We start from the raw sequence: 20,701 nt of genomic DNA on the forward strand, positions 1-20,701 counted from the left end.
TGTACTGTGATGCTGTGATACTGTGACTTGCCACTATATGTCCTCACACAAGCCTGAGGTCTCGCATTGCCTGGCATTTGTGAGCCTGAGACATTTACCAGCATTCCTGCACATCAGATGTGGTCCCTGAACCATTTTTCCTACTGCACCCCTTGCAGCATGTGAATCTCTGGCACTTCTAACCCAGCAAACCCCAAGGGGGATGCCTGGCAGTATCAGATTATCAGGTAGCTAAGTAGGAGCAAAGAGCAGAGTCTGCAATTAATCAGATCTGCAGGTTTGTGTCACTTGTGTCAGGTCATAATTCTCTGGAGATATGAGATGCTAGTTGAATGCCTTGCTAAGAACATCCATCTGTCATCTGTGAAGAGTGCTGCATAGCAAGCATCACTCTGGGTGAGCTGAGCTCTGACAGATGTTTTGCCAATAGGAGGGGAATGATTTTGCTTATGATTTTAGAATATTATCATGGCTGCTATATAACACCAGCACTGAGCTGAATCTTGTGCATGAGTCAGAATACACGTAAAGGTTGCTTTCTTCTCTTATTCACCTGTTTGTGGGTTCTTTGCACTTAACCAGGTTTCTGTGATTCAGTGCTTGGCCTCACTGTGTCCCGCCAAGGGCTCACAGTGCTGCCCAACTGAACCTGTCCATTCAGTGTGACAGCCAGATGAAATTACTTCTGCTGCAAAAGCTTGTGTGCTGAGAAGTCAATCCAGTTAGCGATAAAAACAGAAACAGGAATCCAATTAAAAAAATGCAGAACTGAGTCAGCTATTTTTCTGCTTGCAGCAGAAAAAAAGCCCCTTGGCAGATGCTGCTGCAGAGCCTCACTGTCTCTTGTGTTTCCGGTACTCCCTAGTGTAACTTGTTCCTACATTCTGACCTCAAGCAGCGTCTGCAACTTCAGAAGTGGAATTGCTCTGTGCAATGGGTGTATCTGTGGCCTGGGGAATACAACAACTAGAGCAATTTTATCTTGCCTCTATTTAAAAAAAAAATATAAAGCTCAAGAAGCCTCGAGGCAGGAAAGCGCATTTTCTTTTTATGGAAGAGGTTTTGATTTTGTGATTGGCAGGAGAGGCAGCAGCTAGAGCATGGAGCTGTATCTGCAACAGCAGTATTATTTAGCTCTGACAGTGTCTCACTGTGTCTTTCTCTATGTTATTTCCTATGGAGCCATCTCTGTGTTGCAGTGAGAGGTTTGTTTTACCCACAGCACAGCCAAGAGAAAAGAGTGACCTCTGTGAACTGCAAGATGTGGGGGAGGGAAGACAGTGAGAAACTAGTCTCAGTCCCATCTTCCCTCCTCAGGCTATATCATGGAGAGGTTCAAACACCCAGTGCTTTTGAAGCAGTCTGCCTCTGAGTGCAAATCCAGCTTGGCTACTGCTGAAATTTCATTGTCTTGATAACCAGCCCTTGCCTGGCTTTTCATAAGCTCTCTAATTGTGGTGTGACAGGCACATCAGGTAAAAAATCTAGATCAAAACATCATTTGCAGTTTGCTAGAGGTTTTCTGTAGATTGAGAGTGGGTCTGTGCAGGTAGCATGTGAAAAAAAGAAGGGCACCTTTGGACAGTTTTACATGGAGCTGTTGGGATCAAAGAGGCCAGAGGCTTTTTGATGCAATCACTTGTTACATGATCTGTTTGAGACTTTTCTGCTCATAGGCAGATAAAAGCTGGAGTTGTGCCTACAGTCTAGGTTCTTGATACATCCATTCTGCTTTTGGATACAGTGAGGAGGGAATTCACATGAGGCAGCAGAATGGGGTAGATGGTGCTCTGAGGAGCACAAGATGAGGCTAGGAGGCTGTTAGATGTAGGTGGCAGGAGATGTCGCTGGATATGATGTTTGCAGAGAGTATGTTTAGATTGGATATAAGGAAGAGATTTTTTTCCATAGGGTGATAAGACACTGGGACAGGTTTTTCTGAGAAGCTGTGGATGCCCTATCACTGAAAGTGTCCAAGCCCAGGTTGGGTGGGGCTTTGAGCAACCTGATCCAGTGAAAGACGTCCCTGCTCATGACAGAGGGAGTTGGGCTAGGTGATTATCAAAGGTCCCTTCCAACCCAAATAATTCTGTGACTCCGTGGTTCTGTGATCTAGTGAGTACCCAACATTTCTGGAAATGTTCGTGTATGTGTTTGATCTTTGAAGAAACCAATCACTTCTCCAAAACAGTTGCTTTTACTTGTTAGTTGAAAGGATTCTTACCAGAACATTGGGTACTTTCAGTACCATCAATTCCCTCTTTATAAGGCCTTAATTTTTTTGTGTTTGCTCCTGAATCTGTTGAGCATGTGGCAGATAAGATGCTCACTAGCTATTTTTTTCATGCCCTGTTTGTTTCAGCTTGGTTGACTTTGATGGTGAAGCTGCTCAGGACATTTTGTGAAGAATGTCTCACAAAGGGACAACGTTGGCAGGTTGATTTTATTATAGCTGTCAAATTTATATTCTTGTCGTGTCACACATTTTATCACTGAGTGATACTGCATGTGTGCATCACTTCACAGGTATGAAACACAGTGCTGGCCCAAGAATTTGTTGTCTTTGGAGCTACAGACCTGTAACAATTATTAATTAGTGTAAGAGAATGTTTTTTTTTCCTTAGAGTGTAATTTTTATAGGGTTAAAACATAAAGCTAGGACCTATTCCTAAAGTACTTCTATTAAATTGAATAGTGACCTTAAAGGAAATAGATCAAAGCATAATGTTTGTTGGTTAGGTCAAGACTGCTAGCCCTGATTTTTTTTTTTCCCTGATAAAGCTTCCTTTCTCCAGAAAGATTTTACATTTATTTAAGATTTAACATGAATTTTGTCTTTTATTGGAAAATGACTGGTTTCTTTTTGGTGGTTGTCAGTTATAAGTGGTTATCATTCTTCAACCTCCTCCCTTTCTCTTGCTTTGTTAATTTGCTTACTGATACATCTACTTAATTTAATTCTTTTTTTTCCCCTTACTCTCCCTTGAGCATTTTTCCCATTGGAACTTTCTATTTCTCCTTCAGTTACAGCCTATGGTCTTCTTTAAAAGCATAATTTTACCAAGAATGGTAATCTTCAGAGTTAAAGCAGAAAAAAGAAGAATCCAAAGTAGACGTGTGGAAAGTAAGAGTTACAGGATGTGAATGAGGTGTGAAGAGGGCTGGCGATGACAAGGAGACCTAATTGTCAAGTCTAGAGCATAAGGCAATATTGCCTTATGAATCTGGAGAATCTGGAGGTGGACCAAGAAAGTGTCTGATACTGGCTAGAAATTTTGGGAAATGGATTGAGGTGTGAAAAGTCGAAGCAGGATGATAGTGGGCAGAAATTGCATGGACAGGGGAATTGCACAGGGGAAATAGGAGGTACTTCAAAAGAGGGAAGCAGAAAAAAAAATGAATGTTTCTGACCTTTTACCAATTTGAAATCAAGTCCTACCAAACAGAGAAAGAGAATTAAAGGCATAATAAATGTTGGTATACACCAGGCTCTTATGCTGCCATCATCAGGCTTGCCTTGTAGGTCTTTTACTAATGAAGAGCAAGGCATTATATTCTCTCCTCCTCATCCCACCAAACCAAAAAAAAGAGGAGTTTGTGGTTTCATCCCTTCTTGCTTGAGGTGTCTGAGTGCTTAAGCAAATGTACAGATAGCTCAGGCTCTCTACAGAGAAGCAGATACGTGCAATGCTGCAGTGAGATCCCTGTCTGCAGGAGCTGGAGAATATGAGCTTCCACTGTCCTGGTTCTGCTTTGGAAGAAAATGGTGGGAAGTCTCAGGACTGCTGCATTAATCCTTGGATAAGACACTGCTATCAGCACTTGTCTGGCAACAGCTGGAGTGCAGTGCACCGTTTCGGTCCCTACTGTACAAAAAAGATGTGGATAGGCTGGAAGTGTCCAGAGATGAGCCATGAGAATGATCAGAGGAATGAGAGACCTGCCATATGAGGAAAGGCTGAGAGAAGTGTTTTCAGAGAGAAGTTGTTCAGCCTTGAGAAGAGAAGGCTTAGGGGAGATGTCATTACTGTATACCAGTACATAAAGGATGGCTACCAGGACGATGGAGATTCCCTTTTTACAAGGAGTCACATGGAAGAAACAAGGGGTAATGGGTACAAGTGACTCCTGGGGAGATTCTGATTGGAAAAATTTTCACCATGAGAACAGTTAGACATTGGAATAACCTCCCAAGGGAAGTAGTGTATTCTCTTACGTTGGTCAGTTGTAAGACTCAGCTTGGCAGGGTGATTGGCCATCTCATTTAAACTACACTATGACCTGGAAAGGTTGGACCAGATGATCCTTTGGGTCCCTTCCAACCTGGCATTCTATGTCTCTGTGAAAAATAAAACAGCAGGTGATTCTGGCAAGACTTTAGTAATTAATGCTTTTTTTAATTACTTGCTGATTATATCTGATTATCTGCTTTTCTGTACCAAGCATCAAGGCAATGCACACTGGTCCATATACTTCTTTGTGTTGTACTTCTCTAACTCTTCTCACTTCTAAACAACTTTATTTTTAGCCTTCTGTAACCTCCCTGAAGTTATAAAATGTGTTGAGTAGTTACATCCAGAGTGCAGAAAGATGCCTGGGCAATTTTTTTCCAAAACACATTAGTGTATGTTACCTAGTATTGCATGTTCAAAAATGTCTGCCATTAACTTAAGTTTCAGGATAAGAACCATTTCACTGTTATCAGAAACCCTGAATGTAGCTTTCTGCTTCTTTGCATATAAACCTGAAATACTAGTTAGTAGTTTTTGCTTTTTCACTTCATTGTTGGCAATTTTAATTATGCCTGTCTTGTTCTGGACCTGGACCAGTGTCGTTGATGGGGTTTAATTTAGTTGTGATTATATATTGAAACTTGTCTTTTGTCATCCTTAACTTATTTTAGCAAGTTGCACATTCTGATTTAGTCTAGAAAATCAAAGGAAAACAGTAATTGCATTTCCTTCATGTTAATTTTCTTTCTTTGCAATCTACTCTGTAGCCCTTGTGGACTTGCCAGGCCTTGTGTGTTGCTGTAGCTGAAAACCTTTTAGGAAATATTTCTGTATTGTGCTTATTGCTAGTGAGCTGTATGTATACTAAACAAAAGTTGTCCTTTTGTGATTTTTGTTGTTAATTTTCAATTTTTATTGAAAAAGGATAGAGTCAGAAAGCTTAACAACAAATTATGAAACCAGCTTGGCTTCATTTAGGAAGAACAGGTGCTATTGAGTGTTCAGCCTTTCAGAAAAACCTCTCCACAAAACTATATCCCTAGGTGGGAGCTGAACTCTTGAAAATCTATTCTCTGAGACTTTCTTTTCATCTGTTGCTCTCCTGGAACAATAGTCTGGGGCCTTCAGCAGGAGAAACTTTTCCTGCAACTGAACTCTCTTCTTCCAAATGATTTCTAATAGGCTATTTATTCCATCTATTATGCATTATCTTATTTTGGCAAATGCCAAGACACTGTCAGTTACTGTGGTGTCCACAAGAAAAAGATTGCTGTGTGAGGTAAAATATGCCTGCAGCCAGCACTTGTCATGATGGCTTAATGCTTTCCAGTCAGGCTGTGAGGAGCTGACGGGCTTGGAATTTCTCTTCGGCATCCCTTTCCCAAAGCAGATGAGAATGACCCCTTTTGTCCTGTCTTCTGTTATCAAGCGGCTTTGGAAAATGAGCACTGTTGGATGAAAAGAAAGAGGCAGATGACATTTTGTTTTCTACATGAACTAGTGTATAGGTTCTTTGTTTTTCAGCAATGGTTTTCAAGAAGATTTGCAAATACCGCTGCTATTTTAGCAGTGGTTCTTTTGTTCAAGCCTGAAAATAGGTTTGTGGGAGTTGGGATGTCCATTTATATTAGTGAGCTCTTTCCTTGTAAAATTCCATGGACACCTAAAATATGAATATTTATATTCTGAAAAAGTCTCACAATTTAACTCAGCAGTGAGCATGGGTTAGGGACTCCTGTCCACTGAGCACAAGAGACACCCACTTTGACTTAAACTGTGTGTCACCAAGAGTTGGGTCTAGAGATCCAGTATTTCAAAATGCAGCTATCACACATACAGATGTGGAAATCCTCTGACTTTGGGGTGTCTTAGTCATCCTTGTTGCTTGAGTAGAGAGCTTGAGTAGAGTAACACTCAGGGAGACTAAATGGTCCTTAATTTCTGTCTTCCCAAATGCTTCAGTTTACTGCACCCTGGCATGTTGTGATCATCAAATTAACTATCTTTACAGCTTCTCCTCTGCATGCCTACTAGGATGTGGCTTCACAATCAGCTCAGGTCCAGCTAAGTACCTGGTCCCTTGCTTATGGAGAGGTAGCAGGAATATCTGGAGAGGAGTGACTGGGCAGGCAGACACAGGCCAGCTGAAACTGATTGTGAAACCAGAATGTCAGACAGGCTCTGAAACTTCTTGCATACCCTTTCTCATCCATTAACCTCTGCTCAGCAGTGCACAGCCTAGACTGGCACAACTAAATACAGAACCGTGGGAATCCTATTTCCCGGTTAGAAACTGACCTCGACAGAGGCCCTGTATGGATATACTGGAATTACTTGGCAGTCCAGATGTGGCTTCCCTAGATGGAGAGTGAAGGGAAACAACTTGAAGGCAGAAAAACAACTTCCTCGTGTTCCTACTGGTAGTGGTCAAGCCCTGGGGGTTTGGCCCTGTGCCCTGTAACTGCCAATGGAGTCCCCTGGCAAAACAGAAAGCGAGCCAGTGTAAGTGGGCTGATTTGATGGCTAGACTAAACACAGAATTACTACCAGGACCTTTAAGTTCAATATTTTGTTTTATGTGTTGTTCTTTACAATGCTCTTTATGGTACTTTTCCCCTTTTTCAGTATTTCCCACCATTTTGGTACTCTTTGCTGCAAAAACTTTAGCTAACTATTTGTAAATTCCTTGCTAACATCACTGGGGTGGAGACCTGTTGCTTGAAAATGTATTGGCTCTGTTTATAAGTACTTGTGGCACAACAGGCTCTGATACTTCAGGAGAGCTGTTGTAAGCATCCGAATGGACAAAGGATCTTGTGAAAGAGTTTTTGGCATTCTGTAGGTTGACAAATCCTCATCTATATTGTCATTCATTTCTTGGAAACTACTTTGTAAGGCATGAATTATGCAAATAAAATTTGCTTCTTCCCCTATTTCTTTGAGTCTTTTAATTCTATTTTTAATAATTTTGTCGTCTCTGAAAGACTCAGTCTTACAGTTCTCCTGGTGGTGTTGTTAAACAGGGTGGCTCTCAATTTTTTACCTTTATTACCTGCATTTGAGTGATGGATTTCTTACTACAGTTAATAAAGCAATGAATTTGAGTTTGTGTAGAAACCCTGGGTGAAATCTGTCTAGCTTGTATGTATTGTAACTTTGGATTTTGTCAGGTTTTGGAAGAGACAAATGCTTTAATTTGAGGCAGTTCCTTGTATCTGACCTTTCAAAACTAGCTCAAACTCAGAAGTCACTCAAGGTGTGTCCATAAAGAATATAAATGTGGAAAAAGAGCAGGTGGTGGAAATTTCTTCTGCTTTAGAATGAAGATTCGTATCATGAATAGTTCAGCAAATGAGTTGTTGATAACTGCAGATACCTTTTAGTAGATTGGATAAAGGGTGTTTCCAAATAAGCCCATACTTAATTTCTGCATGGGATGTGCTCTTAGGCCTCTGAAGTGGCCTTTCCCATTGCTAAACAAGTAGTAGTGGTGGAAGTGGTGGTAGCAAGGTACTTTCATTCATGAGTTCTATTTTGGTGATAATAAACTTGTGAAAGTAACTGGAAGTAACTAGACTCCACTCTTGTGCACAGCTGTAACTGGAAGGGGATTTTATAAGATTCTTTACTGTAGTTAGAATGTATGTGTAATCTTTTGACCTTGCTATTAGTTTTTGATGACTACAGCATGTTAAGTGTTGATAATTGGGTTTGCTCTAGGCTGAAACCTGACCTGCTCTTTGCAAGGGGAAGATCAGATCTTCCATTGCAAGTGGTATTTAAAGGGGATACCTTCAAAATTACAAGGCCATGACTGCCATAGAGTATGGACCTCTGAAATATGGTAATTTCTTAGGAAGAACATGCTGTCCTAAGGAATGCTTCTTTTCAGCTTAGACTGAGTTGGACTAGTCACCAAAAGGTTTTTGACACATTTTCTAAATTTTCTTTTTTATGTTATCTGGTTTGCCTCATAACTCAAACTGCCCTACTGTTTGAGCTGCTTTGAGGCTTCAGCTAATGGAATGTGACTCCTAGGTAAGAGAGCAAGAGGCACTTGCTCTCAAAGTTTTTCACTTTGCTCTTGGAAGGGGATTCAGCTCTCCTTGTTTAAGCCACGTGCAAATGAGGCCTCTAATCCCAACTAGCTTTTAGCTTCCTTCTCCAGCCAATGCGGAGAGGAGGAGATCTTCAGAGATTTATTGCATCCAAATATCAGTGTTCAAAATAGATGGGATTAATTGTCCTATGGAGATGCATATCTCTTTCCACTGAGTAGAGAATAAGCCTAAAAATTAATTTTGTCTTGTTTAGAAGCCTAAATTTAGAGGAAATTAAGCCTGCCCTTGGTTCAAGAAGATACTGAGTGACACTTGTAAATTCTGCAAATACCAGTCCGTCCAACCAAGTACCTGCTTGTTTCAACTCTAAGGTTATTTAGTCCTCATGTCATGTCTCCTCTGGGAAGGATACAAGGGAGCCTGTAATACTTTTTTGAAAGGAGTATGCAGTAGTCAAAAATCCCAGCAGGCTCTGGCAAGGAAATGGAGCCAAAGAGATTTTGTACAGAGGAACCAGTGCAATGGTCCAACCTGGACTTTGTTTTCCAATCCTTCCCTTTGCTGTCTGTCTATGACAGTGTTGCTAGAATGCTCTTTCTCATTTAAAGCTTTCTGTGTGGGAGGAGTAAGACTGCTTGAAACAAATGTGATGGAGTGGTAGTTTGCCCAGTGCAGCATTGTTGGCCCCATCCTGCTCTTCCAAATCCCATTGGGTTCCTTGATAGTTCTTAAGAATACAAAACACGAGTACAGGTAGAGTATGTCAGACCAACAGTCCATCCAGCTCAGTATCTTGTTTCTGCCAGCAACTAACAGATGACTATGTACTTTTCCCTAATATTTTCCCAGCGTCAATCTATTTTCAGTTTATGAGACTTTTTAGCCATAAATCTCTCTTGTTAAATGAAGAATTGCAGCTGACTTTCATGTCTTTTATATTTTAGAACTAAAAAAACAAAGAAGGCATCTGCTCCTCCAGCCAAGGAAGAGAAGCCCAAATCAACCATTTTTGAAGAGGAAGTAGATCCAGATGAAGGACTCTTTGGCCCAGAGAAAGATTTCTCATCAATTGGTTCCAAGAAGAAGATGAAAGAGAGTAAGTCTCTTCTATATTTGTATATAGCCATGGTGGTACTGCGTTGATGGTTGGACTCAATGATCTTAGAGGTCTTTTCCAACCCAAACAATTCTGTGATATACACAGATTGTTTTAGCTAAAGCATATGTATAACTGAGCTTTTAAAGTGTGATACAGAGTATACAGGTTAAATAATGATTTGAGAATGTTAATCCTCAACTGGGGCAAGATCATCTAGAATCAACCAGAAAGAAAAAATAAGACCCTTGAGCTGGGATATTACAGGTCTGTGGCATCAGGCTGTGTCACAGTCACTCATGCCACACTGATGAGAGTAATGTGACCTGCTTTTGAGTGTAGGAAGAAAGCAGATCTATCAAGTCCTGAGACTGCAGAGTATCACTGCACTTTGTGGATTTGAAGTACTTTATGAAAAAAGAATTGTCTACATGATGGTTTGTTTGTTTTTTTTTTCAGCCTAGTAGCCAGATTTACTATTTAGTGTTAATGCAGGTATTGTATAGTGTAGTATGATTCAACTACAGCATATTCTGGTTCCCCTTTCTAGATCTGAAATTATTTGAAGATCCAGACCTTGGTGGGGTGGTGAGACTGGGTGACTCATTACTGCTGCCAGATGCCTGTAAGAACATGGAGTATGTGCTGACCACAGGTCCTGAGGAGGATACTGAGGCACTGCTGAGGTACACGTCCCAAATCTGTTGTGCAGTGTGAGGTTGGTCTGCAGAGTTATTTAGACCTCAAAAGGCATGAATTGGAGGGCAAGGCTTAAATAAACACTTTGTATTCTAACTGTGCATCAATACTTGTACATACAAGTAAAAGGTAAGATATGTGTGATGAGACTTGGAATTCAAACACATTAGAAAAATTAATTTAGTAAGACCCTCTGAGAAAGGTAGAGGGCAAAGGAAGGGTCTTGGAAGCCCAAGGCATGCCATCTAGTCCTTGTTTTCTAACATGACACTTCTGCTTTCTGCAGAAAGTGAAAACTGACCTCCATTATGCTGACTAAGAAACAAAGCCAAGAAGCAAATCAGAATTCAACTTCAGGGGCTCTTGATACAAGAGGAATAATATCCTGCTGGCAGCTCACAGATTTCTGTGCAGAAGTGCATCTCACATTCTAGGAGGAATCCAATGCACAACTCCACAGCTGTAGAGGCCTCTCATTAAAATCTCTTGCCACCCTACATTTGATTTTTAATCTAGGAGATGGAAAGGAGGGCCAGAGCTTAGAATTACAGGAGGCAATAATGTACCTGCTCATACTCTTACTTGCTCCCTTGATAGTGTAGCGCTGAAACGTATCACATAGTGTATTTTATTCCTGATGTCTCACAAGATTTGACTGTACTGATAATCCTCAAAGAGGTCAAGCAGGGAGCCAATGCTCAGAGGAACCAGCATCCCCATGGAATCTGTGCTGAGTTGAATGGATGATTTCTGGATCTCAAGCTGGCATCTGAATGATGAAGCCATCCTGCTGCCAGTGCTAATTTTTGCCAGCCAGCTCCTATTAGGATGTATGATTTCCACAGCAGGTACTAAACCCAGGAGAGAGAATCTGTATGGTTTCAAACCTCTCCTCAAGCAAGTAGCTTTGCAGCTATTGCTTTCTACACATGCAAAAGTGCTAGCTCTCTCAGTGGTAATACCTGACAATTTAAACAAAAGGTAAAGTGGGTTGGGTGCCATCTCCCATTACATTTTGGCAGCTCACCTGATGTTTGTCGAGGCTGATGGGGCAGGACATGACCTGATTTAATGCTGTGAGCAAACCCATATGTGATACAATATTTTTGTGTTTGCTTTCTCTTCTGCTAGCAATCACAGCACACAGCACTTGATCCAGTTTGTTCATACAGCTGGAAGAAAAGTGCCTGTTTCAATGCAGTCCTTGTGTTATTATCCACTAGTGGAGAGAGCTTCTCCATCTGCTATATCAATGGCCTTTGGATTATGTTTTCTCTTCCTCTGTGGCAGGAATGGTCTCTGAAGTCTGCTCTTCTGACCAACAGGCCATACTTTTAGATGAGTTTGGAGTCATCAGTGCTAGCAGCAGACCCAGATGGTTACGGAAGCCTGTGGGAAATGATTCAATTTCTTTTAAATTCCAGTAGTTTTCATTTATTCTTGAGTTATCCCAGCACTTTCAGGAGTTGACAAGTCATCAAGGTCCAATTGGAAATGAATATATGTAATTAAGCAAAAAATCATGGCAGTATTCCGATGGGAAAGTTGCTACAAGAATGCAGAGGCAATTCCTAGCTGTACAAGAGGTGTAGGCAGATAGATCAGGATCTGTTAACCTCTTCAGATGCCTAACAGCCTCTGAAATCTCCCTATAAAACTAATTCACAGTGTTATCTGCACATCATCATAGAAAGCTGGTATACTGAATGCAAGGTGACTGAGGGTAAAGGGGAAGCTGTTAAAGTGGGGAAGAGGAGCAGAAGTACTGTTTTAACCTAGTAGGATGCTTCACCTCATTTCAGTTTAAATTTCAGTCACCTGACATTGTGTAGCTGAACTTTTTCCAGTGGTTGTACACAATGCACTTTGTTTTCTGTTCAACAGGAAGCCTTACCAGAACTGTCAGATCTTATAAATATATGGGCAATATTTCAATCTTCTCCCACTTTCCCTTACCACCAGACTGGTGTTACATGTTCTTGCAGGGCAGTGCTACAGGCTCTTTTCCAGGCAGTAACTCTTTGTGGTGAGAGGAAATGTTCAACATGAGCTGAACCCTGCAGTCTCCCTGGCATGGGGCCTTGAGCATAGTTTGAGGCCTTTGCCCTATAGGTGTTGACAATTTCTCTTCTTTCTCAAGGGCAGCTGAAGAATTCTCTTCCCAGCCTTCAGGTCAAATCAGCAGATATGGGCTTCCTTTAGTGGGTTAGAGATGGCTAAGTTACTGGAGGAAAATTGGCAAACAGCTTGGCCTGTTGGACATACTCTGTTAAACCACACAGAAAATGCCTGGCCACATTTTGTCAAGACCTAAGGTTAGCCTGAGATATGATGCACCTGCAGACCTGTGGTAGGTCCAGAAACTGAGACATGTTCACTGTACACAGGTGGATTAGCTGAAAAATGTATCCGTGGTAGCTCCTGACTTACATAGTATTTGCACATCTGCTCACATGCAAATGGTAGATCCAAAAAGTACTTCCCAGTGAACCATGGGCAGAGATAGGAGAGCACTGCCTAAGGCAGAGGAAGGCAGAACCCTTCTCCTTCCAAAGGGGAAAGGGGAAAAAGATGATCAGAGGAGAACACAGGAAAAACCACATCCTTTGTGAACTTGATGGTACCTGAGTGGTTGTAGCAGCAGTAGCATCACAGCACTGTCTTCAAAGCAGTGAGTCCTCAGCAGTGACTTGTAATTCTGGAGGAATAAAGTGTTACAGAGACAAATGAGTCTGCAAAATGTGTGTGTGCTGTGCTTGTCACCACATGAGGGAGAAAAGAATATGATAAATGTTCTCTTGCAACTCTGCTCACTGTGGATACCTGATCAAGTGAAGTGAGAATTACTGTTTTAAATAGAAGCATCTACTTTACAGTAGCAAGTGTTGAGTTTTGAGAAGAACCAACTGCTTTGTAAGTGTAAAGAAATATTTCTTTTCCATGTCCATTCAAATAAATATCTTCCTTCTTCCTGTCCATTGACCAGCCTTTAAATGGTTACTAATTTCTTGGCCTACCAACAAATACTAAGTGATGGTGATGGAGATATTAGGTGAACTACCTCACTCTAACCAATGGCATTGTAGATGAAGACTCTCTTTTCTACCACTGCCATATGTCACTGAAGTGCCTGCAGACCACTGTACTTTCATGTCCTTCCAGAACTTGTGGAAAAGTTCTTGCCCTGCCCCTAGGAACCTATATGGGTTGGACAGAATAATGCAAAGAGGTGACTTAGAATCCTAGTCTCTCCTAATGTAGCAAGAGATGCTTTTGCTAGACTTAAGAGTCTCTCTTGGTTCAGATTACTTGTGTTTTGAAAGACATCTACATCTGGAGAGTAAAAACTGCCTTCTCCTCTCTGCCCCAATGATACCTTTGCTCAGTGACTGGGGAACTTTCGAGAGAAGCAGAAGACAGAAGTTTGAACTTCTTCAAGATGGGAAAAAATTGAACCAGCTCTCTGGCTCAAATTGTGAAAATTGAATTGTCTCATTTCCTTAGTGGTCTGACCAGTAGGATATTTTCCTCAGAGGACTTCTTGTGGGAATATGCATTTACCTGTACTGATGAGCCTATTCTCGAGCTCTTGGCCACACAGCACTGCTGGGCTTCATCCATCATTAGACTCTCTTGAGCTGCAGAACAAGATGACTGTAAGCAGTTGCCTGACATCCTACACCAGCTCCAAATTGTGCCTGGGACTTTTCTGGAGGAGGACTAACCTGTCCCAGAGCAAAGTTGTGTCAGTGGTTATTCCAGCATTTCAACAGCTCTCATGTTCTAGTGTCCAGACTATTTCCTGGGACTATTTAAAGTACCAGTATGAATGTGATAGATGGCAGGGAAAAGCAGGAACAGGAAAGGAGATACCTCCTACGCAGTCTCCTTTGCTTTGCATCTGGTGGTTAACTTCAGCCTTGTTAGGCATCACACTGCCTCTACTAACCATAGCAGAAGTCATGGTCAACATAAGATACTTCAAAGCCCCCTGCCTATTTCTGAGCATAAGTTTTTTCCCAGCTCATGTATGTGATGTTACACTTCTGCCCAAGGCTTCAACTAAGGTATCTCCTAAGTGTAATTAACAGCAGACAAAATAAAGACATCAGTAATAATATGGATAAAAATAACTGTGTTCTACAAGAACTGCCAGATGCTGTACATACACACATGGTCATTTCTGTGCCAAAGATCTTGTCCAGATAGACAGGACATAGAAAAGTGGCACTTACAGTGCTGATGCTCTAATGGAAGCTGCATCCATCTCCAAGTCAGAACTCTTTTGAAGTCCACATGCTAGCAGTCACATCACAGGGTTTTGTGGCAGCCTTTCTTCAGTAAGGCTGTTGATTGCTTTCTGTGTCTGGAAACAAAGAGAATTTCTTCCAATAGAGTCTGTGAGTCAGCACAACAGTGTGGCAGGAATTCTAAACAATGTGGCACTGGTTTTCCATTACAGAAAAAGAAAGAGACTAATTAGAGAATGATTAATTACATGGATTCTGTGCCTGATTGTCTACAAAAAGATGGGTGTGGGAAGGTTCTTCCTTTAATCTTGTTATTTCAGAATAGTTGCTTGCTTTTTTTCTTCCTCCTTCTGGCCTGGAGTTAAATATGGTGGTAGTTATGCACTGTAACAATTAATTTGCTTCTTAAAAAATAGAAGTCCTTGTTTCTGTCTCTGCCTCAGGCATTTTGCATTTTATCTCTTTAGTTTTCCAAAGACAGTTGTGCTTGCATGATCAAACAGCAGTGGATCAAACAGTTTGCCTAGCACTGCAGCACTGGAAAGTAGATCTTGAGACAAAGACCACATATAATCTGATAAGTTCTCTATAAAAGACTTCTGTCTAACCAAGGTCTTGAAAAAATTCAGGACAAAAAAAAGGACATTTATGTAATCAGCTTCCAGATTTGAAAAATCATCTCCTACAAAAATTTTGGCATTAAAACACATTACCAAAAAAAAAATCATATTGCCCCACCCCCCCCAAAAAAAAAAAGCCCCTAAAGATTACTGGATTGCATCTTTTGGAGGTATTTTAGAATTTGTTGCTGTAATTAGCACAGGAATTAATATGGAACTGTGCAGGAGTAGAGAAATCAGGAAGCTTGTGCCACCTCATCAGGTTAATGAGGTGTATTTACTGCTACCCCTTCTGGGCACTGCACATACTTCTCAAGTAGTGTATCTAGTTCCAAATCATGCATCCTTCATATGATCTGCATCTATATGTCTGTATTGCTAGTCTGGTTATTATGGTTTCTGTTGTTTATGACCAAAACTTTATGACGTGGACAGTGATTCATTCCATATTTGTTTATGCCAAGAAGGGAGGCATCAGATCAGTTAAAGAAAGGTAGGCTTCAGAAATTCCAGCCCTAACATGTTTTGTTTATTACACAGCAAAGAACACAGGAACATGTCTTGGCAATGTGATCACAGGTGCAATATCTCTTGAGTATCAGAGGCTGCAGCAAATAAAAATGTCTGGTCTTAAATTGTCTTCTGTGTAGATGAGGAATTCAGGGAAAAGAAAGGCACCGACAAGGTGTTTTGTAAGTTAAGCGGGATATGTCATCCACAGGGAATCGTGGAAACTAAAAGACATCAGAAATCTTTTCTAAATAATAGAAAATATAATCTCCAGAATTACTTGAGGGATGAAATTTGAGAAGCTGCCTGCTGGAATACAAGTCCACAAGGTAGAGTTCAAGGTGCAGAGTGGCCTTGCTCTGTTCATCAGTTGGTCTGATTGCGTGAACAAAGAGAAAAGGAGAAATCAGAGTTCCATTTAGCTACAGAAGTTATCACAGTGGCTTTGCAGGGGTCTGTATAACCCATCCAACGTGGCTTTGTTGTCTGGCAGTGAGAAGGATAAGATAGGAACTACAAAAGACAGATTAGTGGAGGGATCAAAAAGTACCTGACATGCAATCAGGTCCCATTCCCTTAGTCATATCTCCATTTGTTCCTTGCCATTTGCCATGAGATGGTTATGGGTATGGTGACCAACAGAGAGCATCCAGCCCATCCTGGATAGAGGGGCTGTGCTTCCTCTTACTGGAGTGCTCTAGCAGAGACAGAGGGAGAGGATGGGATGCACATATACACCAACTACTTTCTTGTTTAAGAACCACATGATCAGACATTCTTACCTTCACCAGTCCTCTTAGAAATAAAGCTGTGTGAAGGCAGTTCCTTGGGAATGACTATTGTACCTAGTTTGTTTGCAGCTTCCCTGTCAGGCACCCTTTGGCTGAGGCAGAGGGAGTTTTACTGCTGGCACTGTTACAGCTTCATTAATCAGTGAAATCATTTCACTGTCTTAGGACACTATGGTTATAGAGTGAACAGACCACACTAAAGCTGGGGTCTGGAAAGGAGCTACCTACATGCTACAAACCTACTGTAGGTTCCTCTTGATCTTTGGCTCTGGGTCCTTCATGTAAAAGTTTTTGCTTACACTTTTTATGCTCTAGCTTTCCTGATTTTCTATGCTACAGCTGGAGGCAGAGCCTTTTGCAAGTTGTGTGTTTTGTAAGCATGTGTGAGGTGTGTATTTTATCTGTCTTCACTTCTCTCCCTGGTCATGACAGAGCTGATTGCATAGATTGCTGGTTGTGGTGACTGCCTAACAATTATTTGTCAATCAAGGCCTTGGGAAATTAACAACCACCTGTAAGCCTTACGGTAATTGGTTTGACCACTGTGTTCAAAGGACCAAAGCAAGAGGCAATTTTGATTCAGACTAGAATTTATTGTGTCCTGTAAAGACTTCTATATCTTTGCCATCTCTTCTATGTCTTTTAGAGATGTGATGTGTCCCAACTTTCTTTCCCTTACCTCCATGTGTTCGCTTTCCAAAGACGAACACTTCCTGGAGCCGCTAGACAATGTTGTAAGAGCTCTCTCAACATCTTTAACATCTCCTGTGGGAACAGAGCTGGGCATGCAGAGCATAGTGTGTCTCTTAGTAAGGTCAACTAATGCAGGTAGAAAACATCCTTAACTGTTTCAGGTATTATGGGTTATTTCACTAGGAAATAGGGGAAAATGGTCACCAAAAAGAGTTGTTGTATGCAGTCACAGATTGCAAAACTTCTTCAGTTTCTTGGAAGCAAATGTGAACACAAGATTTTAAAGTTTATCCAGAGCATGAGGGATGCCCAGGCTCAGCCTTGGGGGATGGCGATGAAGATGAAGCAGAGCTGAATGTGAAAATTTTTACTATACTATGAAAATTTCTAAGAAGCAAATCATCCTGGTACAAATGAAAAGCATTTTTCTCTGAAACGAAAGTTCCTTTTTCTCTCAATAACTGCGAATTGATTTTAATTTAGACATTCAAAAATGTGCTGTAAAATTAATTAACTTATACAGTGAACTGAATAAACACATTATAAAAAGACAGTTCTTATTTTGGTAACTTCGAAACTTTTATAGAAAGCTCTTCCTAAAAGAGAAATTCATCAAAGTTGAGCCTTTCCTGCAGAAAGTTTTATTTTGCAACATTTCATTTTCTTACAAAACAAAAAGTGGTTCAAAAATTCCCAAGATGTTACTGATGTTTTCTTTTCATTTCAGAGTTGAAGATGATATAGAAAAGCTCTTGAAAATAACCCCCAAACCAAAACCTAAGGTACCATCAAAGCCACCACTGCCTCAGAAGCCAGCAGTTGCCCCACAGACCACTAATTCAACTCCACTGACAAAGCCAAAGGAAAACAGGATTCAGACAATGAATGAAGTGGACATTCTCCAGTATATCCAGGAAAATGAATCTATCAACAACCAAGACACAAGTCTTTTCTGAACATACATATTTTTAAAAATGTAATGATGACTTCTTGGACCAAGCTCCCAGTGAGCTCAAGTGATGGTAGCAAGAATCGACCTTTACTGTCACAGTACTGCCATAATGTATAGAGCAGCAAGTTTGGCCAGCAGAGACCTGACATGATCTTTTCAAAATAGTGCAGTTGCAGTATAATGTTGCCTTCATTTTTCAGGAGTTTTTAGGAAATGTGAACAAAAGATAGTATTATAGATTGTCTGCTACTGTTTTACTCTCAACACAGTACAATTTCGGCCAGTTTAATCCTGACTGAATATAATGAGCACATATGGCAGCTGTGAGTAGTGTCCAGCAACTGGTCTGAGGCTGTTCTTGTCATTTTAGATACTGTAATTCAACTCACTGGAAGGGTAATTTTCTTTGCATCCTGTGCATTTTTGTAGCAGCCCTTTGCTCCCTGGCTGGCATTTCAGTAATTTCTGTTCTGGAACTGGTAAGTATAGGCAGCAATTCCTCAGTAGCTCAGAGAAACACTGAAATCCCAGCTAAGCCTGGCAATCTGCTGCCTTTGTTGTTGCACAAATGCCAACTTGTAAGAGAACTTGTAGGGCTGCAAACACTAGATGCTATGCAACTCTGGCCCCTGGGAGAACAGCACATGACTGAGGATGGCTAAGAGTGCAGCTCCAGATGTATGTGGAGGTTGCAGTGTGTAGGAGGTTTAGATGCAATAGGACTCCTGTGAACCTACTCAAAATTCATGAGCTATTTTTTTTCCAGCTGAGTCTTCCTGTGCTTCCGCTGTAGTTAGTGGAGAGAAAGAGATTTCTGCAGGAGGTGATTCAGTGCAGGTGTACTAATGGAGGAACTCTGAATTGCTCTCTGGAGTCACTCTCTTCTTCCCTTCTCCCAGAGCTAAAAGCAGCAGCCACGGTGATTGATTCCCCTAAGCTAAAATGAGTTATTTTGGTAAAACAGTGGTCTGTGATTTACTGTGGTGATGGGTAAAACAAGAGAGGACAAATCTAGCATTATCCAGAGGAAAAAACAGGAAGAAAATATAGTGGAGAAATGTTAATATGTATTAAAATTAAAACATAATAGAGCTTTCCCAGCTTAGCAATTCTGGTTGAACATGCTGAATTTACATCTAACGTGCTCTTAAGTAGAAAGAGATTCCTGAATTCATTCCACATGTGTTCTATCCAGGTGTGAAGGCAAACTCCTCAGAGGGAAAATAATATATTTAAGCCATATCACTATGACCAAATTTGCCTTTCTAATATAGGACAAAAAAAATTAATAATGAAATTATCTTTATTATTTAGTATTTCCTTTTTAAGCCAATATAAAATATGATGAAGTATTTTTCTTTGGTGGGCATATAAAACATAACCATTTGCTCTCATCTGCATACAGGATGTTTCATTGCAATAAACATTTTACTAACCTGCAGGTGTTGTGGTTCTTCAGGTTGTACAGTAGCAGAAAATTGAAGTTAAACGATGGATACCAATTTGAGACATGAGGAGTGTGACAGGGTGTTAAAGTCCATGCTCTGCTAAAACCTTGTGTATGAAGTAAGTATGAAACCAGGAATGTGTCTGTGCTTACATTTTCTTTGAGAGCAGCTAAAAGTAAAACCATATATGGGCAAAGTAGTACCTGATCCTGTCTGCACTCACAGTGTCCTGGTGCAATTAGGAAGCTTGTTTATCCTATCGTGCAAAATGGGAACAAATGCACTGAGGAGAAGATAAATGACTTACCAAAGAGAGCAGGCACAGAACAGTGGGCAGGAGAAATTAATTCCAGACAGAATTCCTGTTTCACTGCCTGGTGTCATGAACAGCCACTGTATACTTAATTGAAGATTGAGCAATCTTATCTCCACTTTATTCAGCCCTATTTGGGGAAGCTACTTGCATTTCTGTATCTTTGGCCTGCATGGCCTGAACATTGCTAAAACTACCATACTGTGGGCCATGGCTTTTGTAATCAGTAGACTGAGTGCAGATCTTTAGCAGAGGATCAACAAAGAAAAAAGACTGAGATTTCTTGAAGACATTTAAAAATATTACAGAAGATCAGAGCTGGCAGTGTCCTGGGAAGACCAGTTTGTCCACCATCCTGCCCTAAGCAGGAACATCTGGCCTGTGTACTGCTGGTGGCAGTTCCTACTGGACAGGACAAGATGCTGTTTGAGTGAGGCTGCAACTTCAAGAGCAGGCAGATGGCACAACAGGACATGGTGGCTGAACACAATTAGGCTGGAGAGATACCTGAGCACAGACAGTGAATTATGCTTCCAGGCATTTTCCTACCCTGTCCTTAAAAGTTTGTCAGGTTGGAGAGCAGCACTGGAGGTGTGATGGCCTCCCTCGGTGTGCCATTACAATTCTTTGCCATGCTGCTAGAAATGTTTTGCTAGTGTTTGACATAATTGTTCCTTCCGGCAGCTTAAGCTCATTACTTCTAATTCTCATCACTACAGAAAGAGAAGAAGGTATATTCCTTTCACACTCTTTTCTAGATGGATCAACTCTGCTCAGGATGGTGGCAACAAGACAGGCACCAGCTTCTCACAACTTGGTGTGCCCTTGCTGAATGTTGTCATCTTCTACTGGATTTCTCCCGTTTTTAGGAGAATTGCTACATACCCACATACCAGTTTACCAGGAGCAATAAATGTGCCAGGTTCCCACACCCTTTCACTAACGCCATTTGGTGCAGTGACACAATCGGTTCCAGCCAGGACTATGTTTTTCTTTCACTGTTCCTCATAGCAATGTGCCTTCCACCACCTCTGAG

The 20,701-nt window shown here is 41.1% G+C and overlaps 1 protein-coding gene across 1 annotated transcript in view; it reads left to right on the plus strand.

Moving 5' to 3' along the window:
- Window positions 1–17,983, plus strand: part of HS1BP3 (HCLS1 binding protein 3) — a 47,028-nt gene extending 29,045 nt beyond the window's left edge. The window contains exons 5-7 of the mRNA XM_054383638.1: window positions 9,238–9,389; window positions 9,940–10,075; window positions 17,680–17,983. Coding sequence (XP_054239613.1) covers window positions 9,238–9,389; window positions 9,940–10,075; window positions 17,680–17,908 — 517 coding nt within the window. The 3' untranslated portion in view covers window positions 17,909–17,983. The remainder of the gene's footprint in view (window positions 1–9,237; window positions 9,390–9,939; window positions 10,076–17,679) is intronic.
- The last annotated feature ends 2,718 nt before the right edge of the window (window positions 17,984–20,701 follow it).

Source organism: Indicator indicator, chromosome 9 (assembly GCF_027791375.1).
Source record: "Indicator indicator isolate 239-I01 chromosome 9, UM_Iind_1.1, whole genome shotgun sequence".
In the NCBI taxonomy this organism is placed as follows: domain Eukaryota; kingdom Metazoa; phylum Chordata; class Aves; order Piciformes; family Indicatoridae; genus Indicator; species Indicator indicator.